This window comes from Chrysochloris asiatica, unplaced genomic scaffold (genome assembly GCF_000296735.1).
Source record: "Chrysochloris asiatica unplaced genomic scaffold, ChrAsi1.0 scaffold00065, whole genome shotgun sequence".
Taxonomy (NCBI): domain Eukaryota; kingdom Metazoa; phylum Chordata; class Mammalia; order Afrosoricida; family Chrysochloridae; genus Chrysochloris; species Chrysochloris asiatica.
Window position 1 is genome coordinate 10,968,197 of NW_006408583.1, and position 25,933 is coordinate 10,994,129.

The 25,933-nt window shown below is 40.2% G+C and overlaps 1 protein-coding gene across 2 annotated transcripts in view; it reads left to right on the top strand.

The window, feature by feature from the left end:
* Window positions 1-22,257, top strand: part of BNC2 (basonuclin 2) — a 569,819-nt gene extending 547,562 nt beyond the window's left edge. For both annotated transcript variants that reach the window (XM_006864478.1, XM_006864479.1), the window contains exons 5-6: window positions 2,725-4,694; window positions 21,219-22,257. In XM_006864478.1, the coding sequence (XP_006864540.1) occupies window positions 2,725-4,694; window positions 21,219-21,879 (2,631 nt within the window). In that variant the 3' untranslated portion in view covers window positions 21,880-22,257. The remainder of the gene's footprint in view (window positions 1-2,724; window positions 4,695-21,218) is intronic.
* The last annotated feature ends 3,676 nt before the right edge of the window (window positions 22,258-25,933 follow it).

Consider the following 25,933-nt stretch of genomic DNA (forward strand, 5'->3'; position numbering starts at 1 on the left):
TGGTAAGACATTTAGGCAGAGAATCAGGTGAGAGTATTTGAGCTGAAGAACTATTTTACCTTCCAGAGTGGTGGAGGGACATATACATGGTAGTGGTAGTGTGCCGTGGAGTCGGTTCCGACTCATAGCGACCCTGCATAGAGTTTCCAGGGCTGTAAATCTTTACGGGAGCAGAAAGATTCATCTTTTTTCCCGCAGAACAGCTGGTAGTTTCGAACTGCTTACGGTGAGGTTAGCAGCCCAACTTGTAACCACTACGCTACCAGAGCACCTGACAGTTTACATAGATATGAATATTATTTGCAAGTTCTTACACATGTACTGTTACATTGTTGTTGTTGTTGTTGGTTCTGACTCATGGTGACCCCATGTGTACAGAGGAGGACTGCTCCACAGGCTACTTAAGGCTGTTACCTTTTAGAAGCAGATCACCAGGTAAAATGTAAGTCAAATGATAGAGTACTACGACTTAGCCTTCTAAGGAAGAGCAAGCACTTAACTGTCAGAGCTTTTTAAACAATAATATGAAGGCAGGAATCTCCTTACAATCAAACTAACTGCCGTGATTCAGACCATGAAATTGTGATTTGGAGAGAATTGTCAATCCAGAGGCTGAAGAGAGCTTTCCAAGAGAACAAATTTTTTTTCATTTAAGAAATACTAGCGTTCTGTTCTCTTACCTTCCTTACCCTGCTTCTTCAACATCTTATGTAACCATAGTACAGTTGTTGATAACAATAGTATTAACTAATCCTCAGACTTAATTTGGCCATTAGATTCCTGTACTGTGGATTGTTATTCTGAGGCTTTAATTTGGTTTGAACTGATTGAGATCTTCTCTGGTCTAGTTCCTCACATTTATTTGTCCTATCAATGTAGTGCCTGCTTAATTCTTTTTGTTTGCTTGCTTTTGACTTCTTTTTAAAAAGTATTTCCTGGTTTTTTAGTTTTTAAAAAAGTTTTTTAGTGTAAAAATCTTGTATTTGTTGTTAAGTGCTGTCGAGTCAGTTCCGACTCATAACAACCCTTTATAGAGTCTCTGAGGAGCAGCTGGTGAGTTTGAACTGCTAACCTTAGCATTCAAACCAACTTTGTGGTCCGATGTTTATCTTACAGCGTCACACCAGGACTCTGTTGTTATTTAAGTACCGCTGAGTTTCTTCCGACTCATAGAAACCCTGTGTAGGGTTTCTGAGGAGTGGCTGGTGAGCTTGAACCGCCAACCTTCTGGTATAAACCAACCTTGCAATCTAGCAAACTAACCCGCAGCACCATACCAGGACTCCCTGTCTTGTGGAGTGCCCCTCAATTTTGTTTGTGTGCTGTTTTTCATGATTAGGTTGAAGTTCTAAACCTTCCAGAATTCCACAAACTGGTGGTGTGTCCTTCCTAATGCATCCTATCATGAGGGGTACATGCTGCCAACAGTACTTCTTATTGGAAATGTGAACTCTGGTCACTTGATGAAGGTGTCGGCTAGATTTTTCCTCTGGGAGGTTATGATGGTTCCCTTTCTGATGAATCTTGTCATTTTGTTTTTAAGAAAGTTTAATGCTTTCTGAAATTGATGGTCAGTGTGGGTACAAGTGTTGCTCCTGTTGGTTGGAACATTGCCCTAAGACAATGATGGAGTCAGGATTTCAGTGCTTCAATTAGATGGCTCTCAATCCGTACTGAAATGGATTGGCAGATATTACATTGTAGGCTTTCTAAGTCCTACCTCCAGGCAAATCTCATAGTTACTAGCAAAAATGAAAGTGTAAAATGCTTTTTAATGTATATTTAACAACACATAGTCTGGTGATTACTGATGTGTGTTCTCTGTGGGTTCCCTTTGCTATCAGAGCAGGTTGTTAAAGAGACAACATTTTAAAACACTTACTCGATCTGAATCCATCAGATGTTTACTTTTCTAAACATCTGTAGCTGTCATTTATAACAAGACTATAAAAAAACCAAATACTTTAAGTTTAAATCAAACTTTGAGTCATAGGATTGCAATCAATTTTCAGGAAAAGTACAATTACCTTTCTCAAGTGATTTTTTTACCTGGCTCTACTTTAGGAAATTGCCTACTATTAAATGATACTAAATATAGCTATTAAAAAATAAGGGAGGAGAAATGAGTTCAGTTAATAAGGGGCTTGAGGGGCAATACTACTTTATTCATCTTTTGATTCAGAAATTCATAACACCTCATATTTAAAGAATTTTCCTCACCAAATCCAGTGTCACGTCTGCTTGTATTTTAGAAGTAAATGTGGCAGAATGTTCTCAATTCCTTTCTATGGTGTCATTATTTAGTAAGGATTAAGGTACCATTTTTTTTTTTTTTTTTACATTGATAGTGGTTTGCACAGCAAGTGTTCACATCTTATACTAATATATGCTAAATAGTTGCATAGTACATAGATCACTTTTGTTAAAATAGCAGTATTATTGAAAGCATTTTGGATCACAGAGCCCCAGTGGTCTGTGTTTTGTTTGCTTAGACATTATTAAACTCTTACCTGTTTCTCTAACTGTGACTCTAATTGCTGTATTTGCATGGCAGGAAAGTTTGCTTTGTGGGTCGACTTTCATTAACAGTGCTTGCATGTTGTTTTCTGTTCTTGTGCTCTGTGTTCCATGAGCAGACAGAGCATCTTCAATTGCATTGAATAATTATGCACAATCAATAAGTGTTTGTGTTTGTCTTTGTTGTTTCTTTGATGTGGCCTCTAGGATGCTGCCGGCAAGGTGCTGGACCGCTGGGCTATCATGTCTCGAGAAGAGGAGATTATCACCCTTCAACAGTTTCTGCGGTTTGGAGAAACCAAATCCATTGTGGAGCTGATGGCAATTCAAGAGAAAGAAGGGCAGGCTGTGGCTGTGCCATCTTCAAAGACAGACTCAGATATAAGGACTTTCATCGAGAGCAATAATCGCACTAGGAGTCCCAGCCTCCTTGCTCATCTAGAGAATAGCAACCCTTCCAGCATTCATCACTTTGAAAACATCCCTAACAGCCTGGCTTTTCTGCTTCCATTCCAGTACATAAACCCAGTCTCAGCCCCATTGCTAGGGTTGCCTCCAAACGGCCTTCTGTTAGAACAGCCAGGGCTAAGACTGCGGGAACCAAGCCTTTTAACCCAGAATGAATATAATGAGAGCAGTGAATCTGAAGTGTCTCCCACACCTTATAAGAATGATCAGACACCCAATAGAAATGCCTTGAGCAGCATTACTAATGTGGAGCCCAAAACAGAGCCAGCCTGTGTGTCCCCCATTCAGAATTCTGCCCCAGTCAGTGATCTAACCAAAACGGAACACCCAAAAAGCTCATTCCGGATTCACCGAATGAGAAGGATGGGGTCAGCCTCTAGGAAAGGAAGAGTGTTCTGCAATGCATGTGGCAAGACGTTCTATGACAAAGGCACTCTTAAAATACATTATAACGCTGTACACCTGAAGATCAAACATCGATGCACCATCGAAGGTTGCAATATGGTCTTCAGTTCCCTGCGAAGCCGCAATCGCCACAGTGCAAACCCTAACCCCCGCCTTCACATGCCTATGCTGAGGAATAACCGAGACAAAGATTTAATTCGCGCCACATCAGGAGCTGCCACCCCGGTCATAGCAAGCACAAAATCAAATCTCACTCTCACAAGCCCTGGCCGGCCCCCAATGGGTTTCACCACTCCTCCACTGGATCCCGTCTTACAGAATCCTCTCCCTAGCCAGCTGGTATTTTCTGGGCTAAAGACTGTCCAACCAGTTCCTCCATTTTATAGAAGTTTACTCACTCCGGGGGAAATGGTGAGTCCTCCGACCTCCCTCCCGACCAGTCCCATCATTCCAACTAGTGGTCCCATGGAACAGCACCCACCACCTCCCTCTGAGCCAATAGTGCCAGCAGTGTTGATGGCCTCCCATGAGCCTAGTGTTGACCTGGCACCCAAGAAGAAGCCCAGGAAGTCAAGCATGCCTGTCAAGATCGAAAAGGAAATTATTGACACCGCTGATGAGTTTGACGATGAAGATGATGACCCCAATGATGGCGGAGCTGTGGTCAGTGACATGAGCCATGTTAATCATTGCCACTCCCAAGAGGAGCTGAGCCCAGGGATGTCTGTGAAGGACTTTTCTAAGCATAACAGGACCCGGTGCATTTCAAGGACTGAAATCAGAAGGGCTGACAGTATGACATCTGAGGACCAAGAACCTGAGCGGGACTATGAGAATGAGTCGGAGTCTTCAGAGCCCAAGTTAGGTGAGGAATCCATGGAAGGGGATGAGCACCTTCACAGTGAAGTGAGTGATAAAGTCCTGCTGAGCACTGAGAGGCCTGATGAGAACCACAGTGAGCCTTCTCACCAGGACATCATCAAGGTGAAGGAAGAATTTACAGACCCCACCTATGACATGTTTTACATGAGCCAGTATGGACTGTACAATGGTGGGGGAGCCAGCATGGCTGCCCTGCATGAAAGTTTTGCATCGTCTCTCAATTATGGCAGCCCCCAAAAGTTCTCCCCAGAAGGTGACCTGTGTTCTAGCCCAGACCCCAAAATCTGTTATGTGTGCAAGAAGAGTTTCAAAAGTTCCTACAGTGTGAAGCTTCACTACAGGAATGTTCACTTGAAAGAGATGCATGTGTGCACGGTGGCTGGCTGCAACGCTGCCTTCCCCTCTCGTCGAAGCAGAGACAGGTCAGTAAATCTCCATTGGCTGCTCCTGCTGGGGGTGGAGGGAACCAGTGTCCACCATGTTGAACTGAACACTGAAATGTGTGGTAGATGTTTTTGATGCACTGTAAAGAGTGTCCTCAGTGACCACATGATAGCCAAGATGCCATGCTCATGAAGGATCATTATAGTTGGTGCTTGTTATGATTAAGCATGCAGAATCATACGCCATCTTACTCAGTAATGCACGCCATTGTTCTCTGTCAGCTGTGTATGTGTGTATGTGTGTGTATGTGTTTCCATGCATCCAGGTGTGTATAAGTTAACTCTTGACAGTGTTCCCCGCTTCCCCATGAACCTTCACTTAGAAGCCGCAGCTTCTGTTATATATATATATAATATATATATATATATATAATCTGCTTTGACATATGGCTTTTTAATTAAACCATTATATTATCTTCATACACACATATTTATCCAATATAGAAACCGAAATTTACGGATGGAAAGAACCATAGGTCCAGGACATCGAGACAGCCTGCATCTCCGTAGGTATAACCAGAAATGTTACCATTCCTTACATGAGTATTTAGTGTGTCCTTCAATTCTTTAAGAATGATGAATATATCACAAGAAAATGTGACTCAAGAAATGGACAATGTGGGGAAATGAGGTGGTGTGGGTTTCTTACTTTTAACTTCACAGGGTATTTGAGCACATCTCTCAAACATTGTCCCCCCTGGGATTAGCCACAGAAAGGGGGGGAGTATCAGGCAGAATATAGCCTATCCGGCCCTCAGATGACTTCACACCCGAGCTATGTAGCTGCAGCTCAGAAACACTTAGGCTTAAACAGAAGCAGCTGGTCCTAAACCTACAATGCTCTTTTTGAATCCTAAAGCGAATGTAACATGAATGGAATGTGTTGAGGTGGTCAGCAGTGGAGTCACACAGTGATAATCTATGAGCAGAGTCTGTCCAATGTCACACACCAGTTCTTCTAGCATCGAATGCGGCTTCCTTCATTCAACGTTGTCTTCTTTAGAGTAAAAGTTACCACATGGTAAAAAATCAATACGCATAGAACTTAGACATTTCGAGATAGCCACCACCGATTCCTAGTGTTTGTCAAATAAATTCCGTAGCGTTTTTGACAGAGTAACGTACCTGTCTCTATCATGCTCTTTGTCTCCATATTTGAAATCTTAACACTTTCTAAAAATCAATGTCATATGTATATAGTTTTCCTTTCTATGAAATAAAATAGGCCCAATCCATGAAAAGCAGAATTTCTAAGAAAAAGACCACCCTGTGTTCATTCAGCTCAAGCCATGTTGTAAAGACAAGAAATCTGTCTTAAAGATTTCCCCAACCCCACCCCACTCCAGTTTATCTTTCTCTGTAAACGTATTTTGTGGCCACAAAGTTCTTTGCAGTTCAAAGTTATCACTGACAATCTCAAAATATGTCAGCTAAGAGAGCCGTAGTTTGAATAGTAAGATAGAATACTACACTCACCCCCTCCCCTCATTTATGAGTAATAGCCATTCTTTTAAATATGAAATAGTGCACTCGTGATAATGAGGTTAATGCATTGGATTTTTTTTTTTTAAACAAAAATAAAAGACTCATGAAATCCTGCATAAAATATTTATGAAAATGGAGTATTTGAAGACAAGCCAAAATTTAAGCTTATTTGCATGGATTCCTGTCATAGTTTTAGTTGGTTTGATGAAAATATTATAAGTCTTAACACTGGAATAAGGCGCTCTGTGGGTGCAGGGGGTTACTGTTGAATTCCTAACAAGTTCAGCAGGTAGAATCTACCAGCTGCTTCTAAGGAGAAAGATGAGGCTTTCTTCTCCTGTCAACCGTATGTAGGGTCACTATGAGTCAGAACTGACTCAACGACACACAAACACCACCAACAACATTGGAATAAGTAGCTACAGGACCAAGACATGACCATCCTGGAACTGGGCACTTTCCTTTAGGTAAAACCACTAGAAAATACAAGTGTTTGCCTTTTTGTGTCCTCCAAACATAAGGAGATACTGCTGAGAAGGGTGGCTTGTTGGAAGGGAAAAAAAAACACAAAAAAACCCATTGTTAACAGGGGAATATTTACACATCCATATTTATTCTAAGGATTGGGGGCTGGACAGTGGCTGTCCTATAGAGGTTGACATCAGTGTCTAGGTTCAGTAGCATCTGCTAGATGGATGGGAGGAATGGTAGTGTGACTCTTCTCCATGTTCAATCACGCAAGGATAGAGCAAGCCTCAGAAGACAAGTGATAAAGTCCATTGGGTTGAGCATCATTTCACATCTCATTTATTTAGTTAGTTATTTTGGCATTTTGTCACATGGTAAACGAAGAAAAGCAAATAAAAAAGTAAAAAGTTTTAGAGGCTTTTTTAAGCAAAAAAATTCTTACCTGAAATTTTTCCTTTTCAAAATACAAATTTTTGATCCTAGCCTTAAAACTTTGACTTAATTAAAAAAAAAGAAGAAGGAAAATATTCATCTTGTGGAGTCTCTGACTTGAATTAATTCCGGGTGCAAGTTCAGCTACCCCCAAATAAGCAGAAACAATGATGCATTGGAGTGCCAGCCTCTTCACAGAGCTGGGCGAAGCCGACTGACACATAATTGTCCTCCTGTTGCAGCTTTTTATCATGATTTCATCAACTAATGTGGACCTCTAATTGAATCTCCTCCGTATTCACAAGGCCTCCTGGGTCATATCTCAGATTTTCCCCGACACGTATCTGTATTAGTCACGAGAACCCCAGGAAGTTTGTGTCTCTGTTTTTTTCCTCTTTGATTCGCTGTGAAGCGAAGACATGTTTTCTTACCTTTCTCTGAGCCAACAGACCTTCCCAAACAGAAACTCTTCTTTGTCTTTAATCCTGCTGTCCTCAGGCCCATTTCTCTCCTTTCCCCAGAGCCTTAGTTCATCCATCCTTGACTCCACAGCATCTTCCTTGTGCAAATAAAGCATTAGAGGGGATTTTGAGTGGGGCCTGGAGTGTGCAAGGCTTTATAGCAGAATAACCCTCTTCCTTCTTTTTTAGAAAAGCAACCCTATCTTTTTGGCCACAATACCTTGCAGGACTCCTACACAGGCCCCCTTCCAAGATGTTATACATGAGTGATTTGCATGTTTGGTGTCCAAGTAGGCATATTGGCAAGATGGAAGGAGAAAATAGGTGAAAAGCTGTGTTTTCAATTGGGCAGTCAAGTTAGTTGGCAAAGAATCCCAGGTCTTTGCTTATGGTCTTCCTAGATTTTATTACATCAAGATGAAGGCTGTTTGAAAGGTAATAATATTCTTCGTCTGATGTCACCAAGCTATGGGGAGAAGTAGTGGATACATCTGAGCTCAGTGTCAGAGGTATCCTTCGCTGCATAGTTGTAAATGAGGGTGAATTTAATAAATTCAAAAGCATAAAGGGCCATTCTACAGTAGTGTAAGGAACAAGCTAACCTACACCAACTCCAGTTCATTCTGTTCACCAGCTCTCTGGTAGACTAATTCATTCTCTCCTGAGTTACACAAGTGAAGTGATCTTACGTTCTATGTAAGAATGATGGGTCTATAAGGCAGTAATATTCAAGTGTATGCTAGCAGTGAACAACTCTATCTTTCCTTGTCCCTTGACTTCTCTTGCTACTGGGGTGTTGATCTGTACTAATGACACCTGTTCTAACCCTCAGTTTTGAAATGTGCATACGAAATGCTTGCTGAGAAGAAGAATTTCCAATTAACTGGCCTGGAAACTATATGTTCTCCAGGAGTGAGTAGTATTACAGTTAGAACGAGCTGGGCTTAAGGTTACCTTTGGGAGCCCCTGGGTGGTACACATGACCAACATGCTCAGCTGCCAACCAAAAGATTGGAGGCTACCTTGGAAGGATGTCCTGGTGATCTGTTTCCAAAAATCAGCTATTGAAAACCCTATGGAACATAGTTCTCCTCTGCCACACGTATGGTCACCATGATGCAGGAGCAACTCACAGCACCTGGTTTAGCTTACTCTTGACCAGTCCTCATTCTTCGACTTGACTTTGATCCCAAGAGGGCTGAGGACCAAGGATCCCCACATATTTGAGTGGGGAACCCATTTATAAATTACATTTGTTCTTATTCAGAAAACAACTATCTACCCTCTTGTCTTCTTACCTAATATTCCTTATCATTTAGTAATATGTTTAAGTCTTTCACATTTACTTTAGTAATTGACATTGTCAAAGCGTCCTCAATGAAAATGAAGGTGTTCCACCCAGAAAGTACATATTCATAGTAAGAAAAATTTGTCGCTGTTTTTTCTTACTAAATCAGTTTTACCGTCTTTGTTTCTTCTCTGGAAATGGTGACCACTAGTTGCCAAGGTTTGTTTTAAGTTTTATCAAAATGTTAAGCATATGTGTTTGATCTTCAAGGTGTAGGAAAGGTGATTCAGCCCCGTGAATAAATTTAAAAAGAAAATAATATTTGCTTAGGGTGATTTATAAATAAATATGAGGCAGCCATTGGTGCCAAGTGTGAACCTTCTATTTGATTGCTAGTTAAATCAGTCCAGATTTAAACATGTAAACTTCTTGATTTGTATGGAGTAAGACATCTGTATTTGGTTTATTAAAACCTGCTGATGTCTCCAGAACTAAATTTGTTCCTATATAGGCCTCTGGGTAGCTGTAGCTAAAAAGCAGAGACATATAGTTTTTGCTTGTCTTATTACCTGACTTCAGCCCAGTACAGGTGTGCCGTAATAAATTAACATGAGCTACCTTGATGAGCCACTGCATACATTAACAACAGAGGTGAAGATGTGAAAACCTGCGACCTGCCTCCTGTTAGCACCTTCTCAGCAGAGCAACATCCATTTTTTCCATCATTTCTGTTTGGAACTTAGAACTTTTTCAGAGGGAGCTTTTCAATAATTACACATGATTTCACCAGACAATAGCTCCAAGAAATGAGCCACTTAGCACCAGTTCAAGATAACTATTAGTATATTTCCCCTAATATAATTAGCTGCCAAATGCAGTGTGTTAAAACTCTCCACATAGAAGCAAGGAATATTTATAAGGCATCAGCTGTTTCATTTTCTGTATTTTTGCCAATCAAACTAAAGATGTCTGAGTTCTAAAATGCTTTCATATAGTAATGTCTTCGGAACGTTAAGGAAGAGATCTTTCAGTGCTCTTCTATTTGGTTATTTGGTTTCACAATAGGAAACGGCAGATCAATAGGTCTTTTGCATTTCTCCCCATTACTTCCCATCAAAAACAAGCAAACAAAATAAATCCCCCTCCTGAGTAATCACGAGTTGTGCCCTCCTCAAGCAAAACTTTGGTGGTAAGATCAACTCCAGTGTCATCCCTTTCCCTGAGGTTCTTTTTGTAGCCTGGGAGAGAAGAGCAATGAGCAAAATGGTCTCCTTGTATCATGAGGAGAGACTCTGTCAAGCTGAAAGTGAACCTCAGATCTTCCTAATGACCTCCTGCTGGCTGCGCTGGATACAAGACAAGCTCATTTAACCCTGTGCTGACCTTTCACTCCACCAAAAGCAGGACTCCAGTCACTTCCAGCACCTTCCAAACCATGGACCAAGTAGCCAGCACACCTTAATGGTAGACGGATGACTTCTTTTCATGATACAAGGAGAATTTTCTAGATTTCCGTTGATGGGAGTTCAGGCTTATGGCTACAAACTTTATATGCACAAACATAATGTGTCCTTGTAGCCCTTATTCTTAACCTTTCTTAGACAAGAAAAAAGTCACTAACCCTTACCATGATCGTGTAAAAAGCCCAGGTAAAAAGAATCTGTTAGTGTGATTTTTAATCAGAGGACTAAGTGAAGAGGTGGTGGCAACTATGATGGCGGCTTTCGGAAGGGCTGGCTTCTTGATTTTCCCTTCCCTGTAGTTCATACCAATCTGTTGGACTCTCTGATGGGCTTGATTGGCATGAATCTTTCTGTTACATAATTATTCACTGAGGTTTTCATTTTTTGAGAGTATTTTAAGGAAAAAAAATAGATGTCATTTTTGCACTAGGAGCCAGGGTTGGAAGACAGCACACATACCTAATGATTTGCTTGTAGAAACCCTCGTCTGGCTTCAACCAGCTCTTTTTTTGCTGGAAGTCATAGTTTGTTGTGCTTAAAAGAGGGGAGACTTTTCTTTTTCTGTTTAAACTTCTTACTGAAGATTGAGGTGAACACATACCTTTTTCTGCTTTAAAAGCCTCAGAAATAACCTAATCTTTTTGCCATCATACTCCCACAAGCTTCAAATAAATGAATGTGGCAGAATATGAACGGCATCTGCACTTGCCAAAATGTTACAGTGTCTTAAAAAAAAGGATTCAGTGACTTGGATCTTTGAGTGCCAAGATGTGTGCGTGCGTGTGTGTGAGAAAGCTGGGCAGGCGGTCTGAGACAGTGGAAGAAAGCATGCATTTGGGGAAAGGACAATTTTTCTTCCGTTATTTAGCATTAAAGCTACACTTTTTGAAAAATACCTAGATTTTATGCCTTCATGCAAGTTGCCTGAATTAAAACAGGAGTTGTAAATTCCTGCAAAAAAGCTGTTCTTCTTAGAGTGAAAGTGATCTTAACTCTGCTACTTTATGGAGTTTATTACTTCTTTTATTAACTAGGGGGAGAAATGTTGCCCACTTCCAGTTTAATTCTTTTTCTTGCTTGCTCTAATTCTGACTTTACCTTGGGGGGTCGGTGGGGAAGGCAAGTGTTTCTAAGTAAATATATCCATTTTGCTGTTGCACGTATCAATCTAAATTATTACCAGCCATTCAGAAATTATGTTAGCATTCTAATCTAAATGCATCCACCTAATGTCTATGTGTGTTTATACATAAACACCCCCATAAATAAGAAAATCAAAAGACAGATCATCTTTAATTGCCAAAGCAGACATCTTCATCTTGAGAAGTGATGTATGAAGTTGCTTTATCTTGTTAATGGGAAAGAACAAGGTTCTGTAAGTGGAAAGAGACAGATTTGGGTAATGAGTATCTGCAGAAGGGCGCAGAGGGGAGCAGCTCTCCGTCTGCTTTCTTTTCAGTGGACTCTGTCACTGAGGGGGCACTGGTGGGTCAGTCTGCTCACTTGTAATTGTGTTTTACAGACTTCTAAAGCAATTGGCTCAGTCAGTCCCAATTCAATAAAAGGGGAGAGCAAGAGAGAGAGCACTTTTGTTCTATTTTTTACTTGAAATTATTTCATTCAGCAGTCTGTCTTTTTTATTACCAGGACTTGACATTAGCACTCCAAGCTGTATTAGCATCCATTTCAGCAGTTCAGTAATGGTATTAAAAAAACACTTAACTTCAACGGTGAATGGCTGTATGACAGTGCCGTAAAAAATCCACATTACAAAAAACTTATGTATTTGTCCCAGCAAATTATTGTTCACTTGTTTAACCACTTCCAAACTGTGTTCTTGTGGCGGGTATTCACGAGGACTATTGTGTTCTCAGAAAGAGGCAACGGCAATGTGTTGACGAGGGAAATGTGGAGAGAGAAGAGAAGGAAATCCTGTGGGAAGCGGCTAGGTAAAGATGCTGTTTACCCCGTAGTTAGATTACCTTCCATTTATCAGCAGAGGTAGAATTGGCAACCTCAGAGCACCCAAGGTGAAATTCTTGGATCCTCCTGCATGGTTGGGATTTGATTTTGAACTCAGGCCTCTTCGAACTTGGGAGCAAAGCCTAACTACTTTGGCACTGCAGTGTGTTCATAAATGACTACATTAGGTTCTAAATTTTGATTAAACATTCAGTAATTAATCAATGGTAGACATGAAGCAGTTGGCAAGGTCCAGAGCTGCAAAATGTTTAAGACATAAAACATTACGAAGTAATTAGAATCTGCTCCTTCAAGAGAAGGATTACCTTCAATAAAGAGGTAAATGATAGCATCCTGTTTATTGTGGACGTAGGCTGCCAGCGCAATATGATAAACTGCTGGAGATACACATATCAATAATCATCCACATTATTAGTGCCATTAATCATAATTCCAAAAATATGACAGCAGCAGCCAACTTTTTGACCAATTTTGCTTCTGCCTGTTGGCCATTATAACTTCACTAATAGACTGCAGAGCTCCTGTGTGTGGCAGTTTGCATTGAGAATGGAAGGTTAATTATATTTGAGCTGCTGATTTCTTCTCTCCTTGGAAAAGACTGAGCACTCTTCACAATCCCAGGAGTTCACTGTTGTTAAACCAGTAAAAGTACTTTATTGAAATTTTCTTTGTTGGTCAGGAATGAGGAGATGTTTCAAATGAGATCTAAGCCCAGGCTGGGACAGCTGCTAATGTTTCTTGTTCCAGAATGATCCTTGGGCAGCAAGGTGAACTCACGAGTTTCTTTAGATCACTTTGCTCACTCTCTGTCTCTCCTACAGATGGGAAAATGTTTGGCACTGTGAGCCACTGGGGGAGATGCACGGGGAAGCTCCCCAAGATTCATGGTCCTTTCAGTTATGTGTAAGGTGTTGTAGGAGTAGGAAATTGGAGAGGAGAGGTTAATAATATTGGGAGAAATAAGCACCACTTTAATACAAACTTCTGCTTCTCCATCTATGGCTGTGTGAATAAGGAGTGTAAACCACAAAAATCGTCTGAATGGTTCTCAAACTCTCACTGTGGAGTGCCGTAGAAGGGTTGCTGGTTGATTAACTGTTTTTTTCACGTTTCAGCTGGTAGCATTAATGTCACATAATCACAGACATCAGTTACAGCATGCTCATTCTTATTTATTCATGTAGATTGAGTAATTTCCTTACAACATAAAATTCTAGCTAAGTCTGTAGCTAAATACTAATATTGATCATCCTACAAAATACTGTCCTCTCCCTTGGGCAACTCACACAGCCCTGATATCAGACTTTAAAAACATCATAAACTAGTTGTTTAATGATATAAAAAAAGTTCTGTGAATGTTTGTTGTTTTTGGTGATCTTTTCTTTGCAAATGGTCTCAGAAAAAAATGGATGTGCCATGTTGTTTGTATTCATTGGGAAAGAAAGTTTATGTGATGGCAGAAAAGGTCTGTTTATCCAGAAAAACATGCTTGTGTATTATTTTGGCTATGTTGTTGTTGTTGTTAAGTGCATTCAAGTCAGTTCTGACTCAGAGCAACCCTGTATAGGGTTTCTGAGGAGTGACTGGTGAGTTGGAACCACCAACCTTGTGGCTCAAACGGACCTTGAGGTTGAGTGCTTACCCTACTGCACCGCACTAGGACTCAATATAGCTTCAAAACTCTTTTAAGACGATAAAACAACGTGGAGAAGACTTGAGGGTTAACTTATCCAGAGTAAATATAAAACTCAAATTGTACCTTGGCTTCAATCATAATAAATCCGTAAAGATATAAGGGTTCATGGCTTTACATTTTCTTTCCCAACAATAGTGGTAGACTGAGCACCATGTAAATTGCCTGATTGAGAAAATCTCCAAGTGCTGAGAAAACATCATCACATTCACAGTGTAACACTCAAGACAATCAGGAGCAACAGGCGCCTGCTGACTAGTCAGCACCCTCAAGAAGCCTTTAATAGGTCAGATGCTACGCAAAAGTTAAATGGTTAGAGAATAGAGCTGTTGGAGATCCACTTTACACTTAACCTGAGCATCCAGCGTATACATTTCCCACCTACCAGTCTGCCTTCCCAAATGCCATCACCGCATTAACATTTTTTATACATTCCACAGCAATGACAAATTGTTTTCTAACTGTAGTGCCAGATTTAGTATGCGAAAGACACATCTGCTTCTGCCAACAAACCAATAATTCTCACTAACATCTTCAGAGTTACAACATTTATAAAGTTGCAAACTGGAGTAAACAAACCATCTGTTTGGCTTTTCCATATATGTCATGTTTTCTTATTAGCATATTACGATTCATTTAGTAAAGCAATTTGGTGATTTCGTTCACGTCAAAGTTAGATCGGAAGCTTGAAGATGATTAACATTCCTGGGACGGGCACATTAATACATTGCTTCCTCTGCAAAGTAAAATGGCTTCTCAGGAGAATCGCCCCTTGTTGACAAGCTGAGACTGTCAATTTTGTTTGCCTGCCACATTCGGGCCCGTGAGGGGATGGCAGGCTCAGAGAGAGGGGAGTCATGGAGGCAGTGTAATTCACTGTGAATGGAGAAAAGAAGTCTAATGCTGATAAATGGTCGACCCCAATACATCCTACCTGTTATTACAACAGACGTGCCGTATCTGTGCAGTAAATTAGCCAAACCCCTAAAGAGTTTGGTGGGGGCTTATCTTCAAGTGAATAATTTGAATGCAGAGGGAACTGTCTACGTGACCAGTATGAATGATTTGTTTTGTATTAAAGGGGATTGGAGTGACTGAATTTCGTATTTTTAATTTGCAAGAATTTGCTTAGCTTTTATTTCGTATATTTAATGTGCACTTCTGTACTTTTTCATTTTGTTGACCGTTACTAACTAGACTTTTACATTGAGTTTTCGTCCTGTGCTATGGGATGATTTTTAGGTCTTCTGGAGAGAATCTTGAAATAACAACCTATTGGAAACTATGACCTTTGTAGAGGCATCTAGTGTCAGTAATGACAACTAATTCAGATTAGTAACTGAGGGTATGCAGAGTTTTTGAGGTGTTAAGTACAGCAGATAAAAAGAGACTCAAAGATGGACAGAAATTTCCATTTGTCAGGATCTGAATGGCAGGTTTGCATTTCTGTTCAGGAGTATTGTTGATCCCATAAACCACAATAAATTCAAATCTGACTTCTAGATTTACCTAGATTGGATGTAAATCTAAATCTCTCCCTCACTCACCCACCCACTGGACACTAGATGTAGTTTGAGGTGTGTGTGTGTGTGTGTGTGTGTGTGTGTGTTGCAACGATAGTAAGAAGATAAAGGCAAAATCGGATCCAAAACGGGACCTCAATTCCTTTTTCACATGAGGCATTTTAATTGTACATTCGTTTTATTTCAGTTCACTATGTTCTGGATGGCTCAAAGCTGATTAAGAATTAGAAGCCGCATCTTGGACTTCCATGTACTTATTTTGCTGTTCAGAATTTCAGTGTCACCATCTGACAACCTAATTTGCTCATGAGATTAAAAAAAAAAAAAATCCGTTTCTCAAAACTGATTTCGAATTCTCAAAAACACTATTCCTTTTAAATAAGTTGTTTTGTTCTTCATTTTAATTTTCAGAAGTTACACACTTCATTAAGTTGAGCAGAACATTTGCAGGGGGAATAAAGGAATGTGGGGTGGGGGAAAGAAAAGCCCAAGACAGACTTCCTTCTTCCCTCTAGCAGACACTTAAACATTCTGTCTGACTGCATCTGGTGCCTTTGGTGAGATGGTGACACACTCACTGAAGAAGCAGAAGATGTCAGGTCTAGTCAGCACATTCCACTCAGCATTTCAAAGTTTGAAAGAAATTTGGTTTTATGATTTCAAGGAGTTACTCTTTTTGCTTTTAAAGGGGGTGGGGGGTGGGTCTTAGATTTCAGGAAGTTTTGGGTAGACTTACAGTGTGAAGGAAGGAAGAAAGAGTGCATGGTTCTTCCAGCCATAGACCAATTTCTAGAACTTCCCCAAACCCTCACTATGTGATATCCGGTAGTAGCACACTGAAGGTCAGAACTACCCTTTTCTATATACTGTCTTAAATACACACACTTCTGATTTCAGGATCTGTCTTCCCTCCTCTTGCAGGATGTTTTGGGAGAAATTTTTTAAAACTTCTGATATAATTGATCCAACACAATTAGGAGCCTCAGTGGTTTGTAGTGGGTTACAAGTTGGGCTGCTAACCACAGGATCAGCAGTTTGAATCCATAGGAGAAAAATAAGGTTTCCTACTCCCATAAAGATTTATAGCCTTGGAAACCCTATTCAGGGTTGCTGTGAGTGAGGACTGACTCCAAGACACGCCATCACCTCCGCTAATGACGGTCAAGTCAATTCCGACTCTTAACCCTATAGAGCAGTATAGAGCTGCCTCCATAGGGTTTCACAGGCTGTCATCCCGCTGGAGTCCTGGTGTGGCACTGCAGGGTAAGCACTTGACCATGACATAGGTGGTTCAAACTCACCAGTAGCTCCTTGGAAACCCTGTACAGGGTCACTATGAGTCAGAACCAACTCGATGGCACTTAACAACCACAATCTTTGTGAAAGCAGACTGCCACATGTCCCTCCCGCACTTACGTATCTGCTATGTGCAAAGTATTCTAGGTCTGCGGGAAACACAAGGTTGAATAATATCTCTAGTTTGTGTTCTTATTGAAAGAGGCCATATTAGGCCTAAATTTTGGGCCAATGTTTTATTAAGTGCTGTGGCACTATAGAATACGCACTAGACTACTGACCACAGGTTTGCAGTTCAAACCCACCAACCACTCCTTGGAATTGTACAGGGTTGCTGTGAGTTGGAATCAACTGTATGACATTTAACAACAACCGTATTGAAGACTAGATCCTTATGAAAACCAGTTCCTTACTTCTGTTTAAGAATCACCTTCTCTTTCATTCTAGGCATTGTTTTTCTAAAAGGAAAATTTCCTTCCAAATATCTGCATTACCGTCCTAATCAAAGGTAGTAGAAACAAAGAACGTTTTTGTTTATTCTGTGAAATACAAGAAATTAAAATATAATCTTGTAGATTTCGGTCTGACCTCTCCCCCCCCCCCCCCCCCTTTTCTGGAGATAAACATTCAGAACTCTCTAGTATTTCTAGAAAAGCTACAAAAGCTACTATATTTGATTTTTAAATGTCATGATTATCTTTATCCCTGGAGAATTCAAAATTGGTGACTTCATGGATCCCTTCTTGTACTTGTGAGGTGCTGTTGAGTTGGTTTTGACCCATGTGATGGAGGAGAGCTGCCACGTAAGGTTTTCTGAGTTGTAAACAGTATGCGAGCAGATCAACAGGGTCTTCGTCCTTCGAAACCACAGGGTAGGTTTAAAGCAACAGTCTCTCATGTGTGCTACCAGGCTTCCTTTTCTACATACAGTATAGTTTTGTTTCCTTTATTAAGGGCGCTGATTCCTGCATCCACATTCTTTGGTCTCCCTTCTCTTTCAGACTCCTCTTCCCTCCATCTCATTGTAGGGATGGGTTCTTTCTTTGTCTCTACCACAGTCTCCTCCTTTCACCTCTTCATTTTTGCTGATCCAAATAAACTTATAATATTCCTCAAATTGCTGTTAACCCTAGGTCTTTCTGTCTCCTCATGAGGACAGTATTTTCATAGAAGATAATGGTTTGGGTTGACTGATTGAAGAGTCTTGACCTGCCTGTGTTAAATTCAAGTGCTACCTTTTGTCAATTCTTGTGGCGGCTGCACCCTAACCTCTCGAGGGCAGGATCAGCACTCTATACATAATTTTAGTCTTTTTCCTATGACTCTTGCTTGTCCTCTTCTGCATGCCAGTAATATGGTTTGAGTTGGTTAGGAAATCTCTTAAACCCACAATCATAAGAATGAATCAGAAGACTTTCCGCAGTTCATTCTTCTCATCCCTACTTCCAAGTGTTTTGCATATGGCATTTAGGAGGATTATTAAACAGAAACGAAATAGATTAAGAAATGAACATAAAAGAATCGATTCTCTTGAACTGTGGTTGCATAATGGAAATTGACTACCATGAATGAACCCACATACTACAGTTATGAACAGCAGAGCTAATATACTGCCATGAGTTCATCCTTATTATTGCATTACACCTGAATCAATTGATAAAGTAGCTGCTTTTTTTTTTTTTAAAGCAAAGGATGGCACTTAATTGAATAAAAGTCAATGTAATTATATTAGGAGAGGCCAACAGTACTGCTGACAGCGGAAAAGGGACCCTGTTGATCAGAGTGCCAGAGCTGGTCTACACATTTCTGCACATCATTTGGTTGACAGATATTGAGGGCACATCATCTAATGAGATTACAGATTTCTACTGTAAGTGAGAACTGAAGAGAAATATCTCCTCCTGGTAACATACCAGTGGAGATGTGTCAGTTCACAAGTCTTCGTAGGAAAGATGTGTCCATCTGAGAGATCAGTGTATCCTTTGTCACTGTTAATGTATCCTTTCTGACGCATGGAGTCTTCGTGTGCCTGCTGTGTGTCTGGCTGCTGCTTTCTCAGCGGTGCACCAAGGAAATGTGTGAGAAGCAACACAGAGTTCTAGATTACTGTTGTCACAAAATCTCTGCTTAGGAAGTTAAGAAAGGGGGAGGAGCTGGTGTTAAAAGTAATAAACAGAGGGTAGAATTTTAAGAGCTGCTTATAGTTCGCAAATTGTCTTATCAATAGAGTCATCGTACACAGTGAGCTAGATTTCCACATTCTCGTCCTAACCGGTGGTGTTGCTTCCACATGTCAGACTTCACAGCAGGCTTTTTCTGCATTCCGCTTAGTAACCTGCACTTGGAGTCATCTGCCATCTGACACCAAGGAAACGGGAAACGACTGTGTGTGTCAGCACAGGACCCAGGGACCGTAGGGACAACTTCTGTTTATCATTCATATTTCTACACACTGCATGCATCTGTTCAGAATTCATTTATGGATGATGATGATGATGATGCTGTGAATTTGGTTTGTCTTAATTTGATTTATGATTTTTGGATTATGCAGCTGATCTGAAAATCATCAAGACAACATATGAGATGATGGCTTATGACAGAAAATGATTTTGTGATCAGAACATTTTAAATCCCTATTTTATTGTTTAAGTTTAAAAAATTAATTTTAAAAAACCAACCAGATGTCTAGAATGTGAATTTGTTTTCTCTCTCTCTCTCTCTTTGTCTCTCTCTCTGTCTCTTATTCTTGCTTTCTTTTGTGATCGATTTAGCAAAAGATTAGAAAGCTGATCTTATTATCACAAGGTAAGCTCAGCCTTCCTAAGTGCAGTGTCCAGAGGTGCCACCCCTCTGGCCCTTTAACACCAGAGTGCTATATATATTGTCTTGTGTGGAAAGGAGGAAGTCTTTCCCGCCTTTCTGGTCTCTCAGGCACATACCTCTCAACCATCTCTAGGAAATGTTAGCCATGTTTGTCACTGAATGGAGTGACTTATTTTGGTCTTCCATAATGTGTAATTATAATCAGGAGGTCTGTTGAACTTTACATGGGTCATTTAGGGCATTTCTAGCATCACAATTACTGTTCATGATTTAGAGCTTCCATCATTATTGAGAAGCTTTTATCAGTATATTTATTGATTTGTTTATATTTTTGGAAGGGTAGACTTCAATTTAGGTACTTGTCAAACATGTGAACCTTTGTAGGTGGAGAGAGGTATATGCCCAGAGGCATTTTAAACATACATGGGTGATATTAATACAAAGGCAATATTTTCAGACGGATGGTAACAACAGACTTTGTAAATCATGACTTCCCTATGGGTGTTTTGGGATGAATCCTTTTTATTTATTTTTTTACACAAGCAAAGCTCTCTACAAGTATTGGAAAAGTTTTGCTTGTCTAAGAAGTATGGGTTCCAATTGTTAAGACGGAGGGACCATATGTTAGTGATGTGCTTGAGTTTTTTGTACTTACTGTGTTTTAATTTTGTCCCTTTGGGTCCCTTCTGTTGTCTTAATGTGATTTTGTTGTTGTTGCTTTAAAGGGTGGGTAGGATTTATTTAAGAATCAGTTTCCCTTTCTTAGTTTTTGTTTTGCAGATTTAAATTTTAAGAGTTTAAAATACTTAAGTGAAAACATTTTCAACACTAAAATACCACAGCTTCTGAAACTAAATGTATTTTATGATTAGATTTAACTGAAATCCCACATCATTCTGAGAAAAGCGGGTTTGTGTTGTTAAAGGCATTAACCCTATATCTAATTATCTATTAAGCAAAATTTTTTTTCTAAGACTTGAACTATAAGGGGATGGGGGAGGAAGGTTTCAGTGTTTAAAATTAAACTTACCTTATCAAGACTTTTTTTAATAGGCCCTTTTTTTATACCTTTAAAGTGTGTCTAGAAAAATAGCTCTTTGCTTTTGTTGTTGTTACTGTTTCTAAAGTAAATTTGGCCTACTTAAATGTAAGCACATTTACTTGATAAAAAACAGACTTTATGTCTAGGCAAAAAAGAAACTTTGTTTTTTTCTGTGGGATCCTAGTTAAGACATACTCCAAAATCTCTCTCTGACATCCTCGCAGCCCAAGCCGCTACGTACGCAGTACAACTAACAGAACGGTCGTTGAGCAAAAGGTGCGTGGGTGTGCCTTCCTCCTACCATTGAAGAATTTTACGCTCTTGTAAAAATTTTGCTAATAGGAGCTCCCTTACTGCACCCCCACAACTGCCAGTTATTCCCAAATCCTGAGCTTGTAAGGAAATGTTAGCTTTTATAATGGTGCAATTAGCAATGAATGTGCTTATTGGCTGTCTAGTTGAAGCTGAATCCATTTTAAAATGCCCTCCTTTTTCTCACCCCGCCCCACTCCCTATCCACCCACCCCTTGTCTCTTGTTTTCCTAGACACAGTGCCAACATAAATCTACATCGTAAACTGTTGACCAAAGAACTCGATGACATGGGCCTTGATTCGTCTCAGCCCTCCCTTAGCAAGGACCTCCGGGATGAATTTTTGGTGAAAATCTATGGTGCCCAGCACCCCATGGCGCTTGATGTCCGGGAGGAGGCCTCCTCCCCGGCAGGGACTGAAGACTCCCACCTGAATGGGTACGGGCGGGGCATGGCAGAGGACTACATGGTCCTGGATCTAAGCACCACCTCCAGCCTTCAGTCCAGCAGCAGCATGCATTCCTCCCGAGAGTCCGACGCGGGCAGCGACGAGGGCATCCTTCTCGACGACACAGATGGCGCGAGTGACAGTGGAGAATCGGCACACAAGGCCGAGGCCCTGGCCCTCCCCGGCAGCCTAGGGGCTGACGTGTCAGGATCGCTCATGTTCAACAGCTTGTCCGGGAGCAATGGTGGGATCATGTGCAACATTTGCCACAAAATGTACAGCAACAAGGGGACCCTGAGGGTGCACTATAAAACAGTGCATTTGCGGGAGATGCACAAATGCAAAGTCCCTGGTTGCAATATGATGTTTTCCTCTGTGCGCAGCCGAAACCGGCATAGTCAGAACCCTAATCTTCACAAAAACATACCCTTCACTGCGGTAGATTAGTCTCAGATGGGCACGACGAATGCCAGCTCTCACCAGACGGCCTACTCATCCGAACTGCCATTGTCAGTGTGTTTGTGTACTCGTGTGCATGTGTGTGTGTGTGTACACATGTATGCCTCTGTGTGTACAGATACACACAAACATTTCTTTAGATAAAAAAAAAGAAACTAGGTGCTTTTGGATTTTTTTTTTTTTTTTTTCTTATAGTTTTGGGAAAGGGATGGGACCTTTAATCTGGGGATGGAAACAGAGAACCCCTGTGACCACACACACACACACACGCGCGTGGAACATAGCCCCAGTTTTGATAGAATACTTACTGGTCACTTCCAAAGAGACAGTTTGTAGTACCTATGACTGCTGCCTGCAAAAATAAAAAATAAAGGGGGGGAAATGAAAGAAAAAAAGAAACAAAAAAGGAACTTCTTAGAGTTGTCTTTTGTGAACTTTAAGGTTTTGAAAGACTCTTCAATTAAAGCATGGCAGATTCACCTGTAAATATTTGGCCTCGAGAGGTCAATGATGTAAAACAATTGTATTGATGGTTGTTTAACTTGTTTAATTTTTACAGTTACATCCAGCTGTTAGATACGCAGGAAAAAAAAAAAAATAGTTTGCTGGCTAGCTCTATTCATTTATGTTAGCGTTAATGCACATTTTTTTTAAAAAAACCTGGTCTTGTTTTTACTACCTGCTAGATATAGTGATAAAGAGGTGCTGGCATGCTTAACAGCACAAATTTGATTTTTTTAAATGTCCTGTACTATTACATAAATCCAGTCATGCACTTTTTTTTCATACACTACAAGGGGATGTGTAATACCCCTGTTTCTTTTTTTGTCCTTAAACTATTGCCATACTTAAGTAAGTGTCTTTTTTTTTTTTAAATCCACTTGTATAAAAATGGTCTGGTCAGTATAGGGCACAAATGCCAAACAAAAGTATTAGTATTAACACAAAGCTGCCAACTTTGCACAAGTTTCCAGAAAAGAAAATATAATTAGTCACTCAACATAACCACAGGCCAATTTGTTGACCACCAGAAAACCACTTTAAGAAAAAAAAACAAAAACAAAAACCTCTTGGGGACTCTTTCAAGTGCCGAATATTATTAGAATCATCATTGCATCCTTCTTGCTTATATGTTAAGTTACATGAAAGGCAAACAATCGTGTGGTGTGAAACAGCCAACACATTTTATTCTTTAGAGGCAGGATAACATATCAGGATACAAAAGCCCAAATTACTTAACTGTAGAGTAAAGCTGAGTGCAGTAAAGAGTTGAGCACTCATTCCCAAGGACATACTAGCTCTTGGACTTTAAAAAGAATTGGGGGGTGGGGGACCCAGGGTGAACTGAGTTGGTCTCTTACAGGGCTGCAAGTTTTGCAGCAGTATTATGATTCAGGCCTGTTTGCTAGAAAAAAATCAAAAAGACATTTAGCAGCAACAGTATTGGGAAGCTTTGAAAATAAACGCTGAACTTGAATTGAGCAGCACTCCTTTCTGCAAAGTCAGAAGACGCGGGGCTTCAAATAGGATCTCACTGTTTCGCGTTTTGTGTTTCCCCACATGATTTGTCAGAGAGAAATGAAAGCAAGCCTGAAACCAAGTAATTGAGAGTGAGAAAGCGGGGAGATTATTCTCCAAACCTTGTTTTGTTTTGTTTCCGATGTTTACACACGTTGCCTGAACTGGTAAGCCACATCGCTACCACGACATACTGACTAAGTGATGATATTTACTCGATTTCAGTCTGCAGCCAAATCCATTAGGGTATGCATTGCTGGCTGTGGTGTGTTGTCTTCCACCCACCCCCCACCCTACCCCCCTTTGTTTTTAAGTAGCCGGGAAAAGAGAAACAAGGAGTATTTCAGCAAACAGTACACAGTAACTGAAAGAGAATGTATTTCTTTTCTGCATTTCATGGCCTCAAACATTTCTCTCATCCGTCTCAAGGTTAGGAATGCCCCTCTTTCGCTTTTTCATGTCTTTTCCATTTTTCATGTTTTGTAATTATTTTTTACGTTCACATCAGCATTCACTTCCGTTAAATTTGCCAAAGGAAACTGTTAATATGTTTCTGTTGTTGTTATTCCTGTAGGATTTATTGTACCTCACAGTATTTATTATTTCCAAAAAGAGAAGCATCATTAGTTGAGAATTCAGTATTTTTGTTTGTGAAAATTTCAGAAACAATAGATTTTTTTTTTTTTTTTTAAGGTAAGCTAGATGTGTCCGAGAGCTTCATCTTTTCATCTCCTTCAGAGGATGCTATGGGGTTCCTTTAATTCTTCATTTGTTCTATAGTAAGAAAAGACCAAAAGTATCTGCAGTACAAAAGAAACTCTTATCAAACACTATGTCTTTTAAATGACAAATGTTTACGGTAAAAAGCTGAGGAATTCATAATAACCATTTTTGTTTTCTTGTACCTTTGAATACCCCAAAGTCTTAATTGCTTTATTTTGGTGTTGTGTTAAATTGAATAGACAGAGATATTGTCCTTTGTTTTATACCATATATGACTCTGTACAGTTATGTTTGTGAAAGACTGAACTAGAATAATGAAAGTTTGTTTGCAAACATTTTGGTCCTCTTAGCGTTCTCTGTGTTGCGTTGTTGCCCCATGGACAAGTGGTTAGATTCAAAAAGGGTGGGAAAATACTTTTAGCATTCCAACAAAAGATGATCGAAACACTGGTTTTGCTAGTATGCATAGTCCAGAATAAGTCACACCTAGTTTTATTAAAATAAATACACATTTTTTTTATGTCGGTAATTTTTAGAAGTTACACTCTTGGTTGAGATATTAGAACTCATCTTGTGCAAAATCAATGTTTAGCCTGTTTAATGTCAAGTAAAAGGTCAAATGGTCCTAGGGAGTGAATTGCATAGCTGTCAGCAGGTCACATCAGCAAATCAACCAGACTTAGAACAAATATGTTTACGCGCTTGCCACATACCTAGCTCACGTATCTAGCCAGTTAGAAAAAGTTCCGAAGTAATTCAACTGTAGAAGTAGAATTTCCCTTGCTCGGAACCATGAATGTTCACCTGTGTTTGGTCAGAGACATGGCATTAAGTCCTGGACCACTGGTACCTCCCTATTTGCTTCTACTTTTGCACCTCAAGTGCCCAATTGTCAGGATGGCCTTAGAAGGGGAAAATAATGTTTGTTTGTTTTTCAATATAAAACCTTTTTGCTTAAAGGGGGAGGCATGAAAAGAGATGTACATAAAATGTACAATCGTGAAATGTACATTCTTCTAGTCCCAAAGTGTGGCTTGTTCTTGGGAGTGTGCCTGAGAGTGGCATCTTGGCTTCACGCTGATTCTGATTAAGATGGCAGCCTCAAGTCTTCTTACAGATGGAAAGGAGGAGAGCACTGGACTTAGTGAATGTTTTTGCCCACTTATTTTTGCCACAGGTGTGTCCTCTGGTTAAACAGTTTCTCTCTAGCTGCATCCTTTCTATGTTAGCTAAAAACGAATGATGCAGATTTTCTTCTAAACAGCCTTTTCCATCTGATGGATTTTAGTGCCCTCAAGACAAGTACAAACCTTAGTAGTCTTTTGAATGTGCAGATTCTCTAGGTGGTGGTGAAGCTTCCTGTGGACCCTTGTAGACTGCATTTTTTAGACCAGAAAGACTTAGCCTGCTTTAGGGAATATCTGCATGGTATGTGTGTAACAAAAGAGCAAGAAAAGATAGGTCATTCAGCTTCAGGGATGTGCTAAAAATGTTGACATGCCTTGTCCTGTTATTAACTGTGTGTTAAAAAGGCAACCGAATGGGATCCATTCCAGGTGCCGGTTCCCCTCCCCCCCCCCAATTCCTCTTAAAGTTGTAAAAGTGTCTTATGTTTCACTTCTCAGAAAAATGACATTTTTTGTTAACACCTTCAGAGCGATGGTGCTACTGTCTGTGTAGTGTGTTTTATTTAGTTGTGAATTTCCAGCATCTTCCTGGTATGGGGAGAAAGGCACTTGGCTGACTAACAGCCCCGTTAAAGTGTACATTGAGTCGAAAGAAGGAGCAGACCCATACACAT